Source organism: Nicotiana tabacum, chromosome 2, assembly GCF_000715075.1.
Source record: "Nicotiana tabacum cultivar K326 chromosome 2, ASM71507v2, whole genome shotgun sequence".
Taxonomy (NCBI): Eukaryota; Viridiplantae; Streptophyta; class Magnoliopsida; order Solanales; family Solanaceae; genus Nicotiana; species Nicotiana tabacum.
Genome location: NC_134081.1, coordinates 113,358,210 through 113,361,140, shown reverse-complemented (window position 1 = coordinate 113,361,140; position 2,931 = coordinate 113,358,210). Strand labels below are relative to the sequence as shown.

Here is a 2,931-nt window from a genome sequence, read left to right as displayed (position 1 = left end):
AATCAAATTTATCTCCAAAGGCTATCTTATTCTCTTCAAACTAGTACTTGTTAGGCGTTGATTTAAGTTTTCCTTTTAAAAAGAAAAAAGAAAAACCAACCTGAAAAATTTGGAAAGTTTCATCTTTTAGAAGTATTTTTTCTTTCGGAATTCATCTTTTAATATGATAAAACTGTCTCTTGTTGAAAGACTAAACTATCTGGGAGATATTTTTTTTATTTTGATTGACCTTATGCTTGTCCGCTTCCAGGAAGTTTAAAATCTATGGTAAAGTTTACTCATAATTTAATGGATAAACATGTGAAAACTTTGCTGACTTCAAATTCCAATTGGAGTCAATGCCCATAAAAAATTGGAATATACAAAGAATTCAATACTCGTAATCCATTTTGGTTGTTCAAACTACTCTCTTGAAAAGATACTTACCAAACACCTTCCCTGTCTCCCAAATTTAATCTTCAAAATCTTTACACTCCATACAAAATAAAGGATCATAATCCAATCTACCGCATCCAACTTCTTACTAAAACATAAATGATAAGAATTAAATTTACCCATTTAATTTGACTGACAATGTAAAAATTATTACAATACTCATGTAATTAAATCTATATAATAGTGAGTTGCTCTAGTGGTGAGCACCCTCCACTTCCAACTAAGAGGTTGTGAGTTCGAGTTGCCCCAAGAGCAAGGTGAGAGTTCTTGGAAGGAGGGATCCGAGGATCTATCGGAAACAGCCTCTCTACTCCAGGGTAGGGGTAAAGTCTGCGTACACACTACCCTCCCGGGATAAGGTCTGCGCACACACTACCCTCTCTAGACTCCATTAATGAGATTATACTGGGTTGTTATTGTTGATATAATCGTAACCCGTCTTATTTTTTTAACATACGAATTCTACTTTTTATGAACAATTAACTAACATGACCCCTGGCTATATAACTCATTTCGATATAGCAAACCTTGTGAATTCTCCAGCCTACTCAAACTGCCGTATAGCCACAACCATTTGGCCACGTTGTGAATTTCCGTTAAAGCAATCGTCAAACTTCTAAAGAGAATAGAGAGCCACCTAAGCTCTACCAACTAATTTGGAGTTTTGGACGTTCACCATATTATATGGATCCGCCATAGATTTTTTCAAATTAAATTTGAGTTTTATTTGGCAAACACATGTTTGGTCATAGATGTTACCTATATTTTGGCAAAATTTTAAATCACAAATTCCAAAACCAGTTCAATAGCTGGTTTTGGGCCAAAATATCACTATTACATTTTTTAAAATTGTCCCAAACTTTTGTATTTTATAAAAGAGTTCACCATTTATTATTTTGTAATAATGTTGCTTCGTCTTCTCGGTCACCTGAGAGTGTATCATATAGTTAATTATAAAAATGATAATTTTGTATCAAATTTATTTATGTTCAGGACAATGGTTTGCGATAATATAATGAATGTTATTGATAATGGTACTGTTGGGTATTTGTGATAGTTTTTAGAACTTGTGGTATAATTCATGTTTCATGTTTTTCCAAAATAAATTTGAGAAATATGTTTTGAAAACTGATGTCCAAATACATTTTCATCTTCAAACCAAACTTCATCCAAATCAGATTTTGCACAATAAATTTAGAAATTAGTTATATATAACTCTGTTGCCGCTTCTAACAAACCAAAAACAGAACACTTTCTAAAAATTCATACACTGCCTACCAATCTTATTTCTTCTTCTTTTAAAATGGATTGGACCAGAGGGCATATTATCGGCCACGGCTCCTCCGCCGCTGTCTCCGTTGCCAAGTCACGATGTTCCGATGAGGTTTTTGCTGTCAAGTCAGTGGAGATATCGCAATCGCAGTTCTTGCAAAAAGAGAAGACAATTCTGTCCGAGTTGAGCTCCCCTTATATAGTTAGCTACAAGGGTTACGATGTTACAAAAGAGAACGACAAATTCATGTTTAATCTTATGATGGAATACATGTCGGACGGTACAATAACCGATGAAATTCGAAAACAGGGTGGTCGGATCAAGGAGCAATTGATCGGGTATTACACCAAGCAAATTTTGCTTGGATTAGAGTACCTACATTCAAGAGGCACAGTACACTGTGACATTAAGGGACAGAACATTTTGTTAGGTAACACCGGTGCCAAAATTGCCGACTTTGGTTGTGCTAGGTGTGTTGATCCGGCAGAGAGGGACGGTGGCACAGCGGCTGTTTCCTCCGAGCCAATTGGTGGCACGCCGATGTACATGGCACCAGAGGTGGCGCGTGGGGTAAAACAGGGGTTTGCAGCTGATATATGGGCATTAGGATGTACAATTATTGAAATGGCCACTGGTGGATCACCTTGGACTAATGTGGCTAATTCAGCTTCATTGGTTTACAAAATTGCATTTTCAGGGCAATCCCCACAAATTCCAAAGTTTCTGTCTTTACAAGCAAAGGATTTCTTAAGCAAATGCTTCAGAAAAGATCCAAGAGAAAGATGGACGGCTAAAGAGCTACTCAAACATCCATTTCTTGAGGAATTATCCCATTCAAATTCTAAGGCAAATCAAGATTTTGTCACAAGCTCCCCAACGAGCATTCTTGAGCAAGACATTTGGAATTCAGTGGAGGAAACAGAAACCATGGACTTTTGCTCAATACAAACAGTTAGCTCAATGGATTCTGCTCTAAAAAGGGTAAGAGAATTGGGTTTGAATTCAGGAGAACCGAAGTGGAGATGGGACGATCAGAGTTGGATTACACTTAGAAGAAGCAGTGAATAACTCGAAGAAAGAGAGGTAGCTCGTGGAACAATGACAGCCTTTTTTCTAACTGACATCTAGAATTTCTATTAAACGGGTGTACTACTTAAAAAAAATGACTAAAAAAATGTACAAAGTGAGAATTGACCCAATATTTCTCTTGGTAATTAGATCAA

At 36.4% G+C, this 2,931-nt stretch overlaps 1 protein-coding gene across 1 annotated transcript; it reads left to right on the top strand.

Annotated features, from left to right (window-relative positions):
* Positions 1 to 1,638: 1,638 nt before the first annotated feature.
* On the top strand, positions 1,639 to 2,931 carry LOC107769501 (mitogen-activated protein kinase kinase kinase 17). The gene has a single exon (XM_016588722.2). The coding sequence runs from the start codon at positions 1,739 to 1,741 to the stop codon at positions 2,774 to 2,776; it is 1,038 nt and encodes a 345-aa protein (XP_016444208.2). The 5' UTR covers positions 1,639 to 1,738; the 3' UTR covers positions 2,777 to 2,931.

Bases quoted from the DNA above. Each gene is read 5' to 3' on its own strand.
- LOC107769501 (XM_016588722.2), top strand. From the start codon at position 1,739: ATGGATTGGACCAGAGGGCATATTATCGGCCACGGCTCCTCCGCCGCT.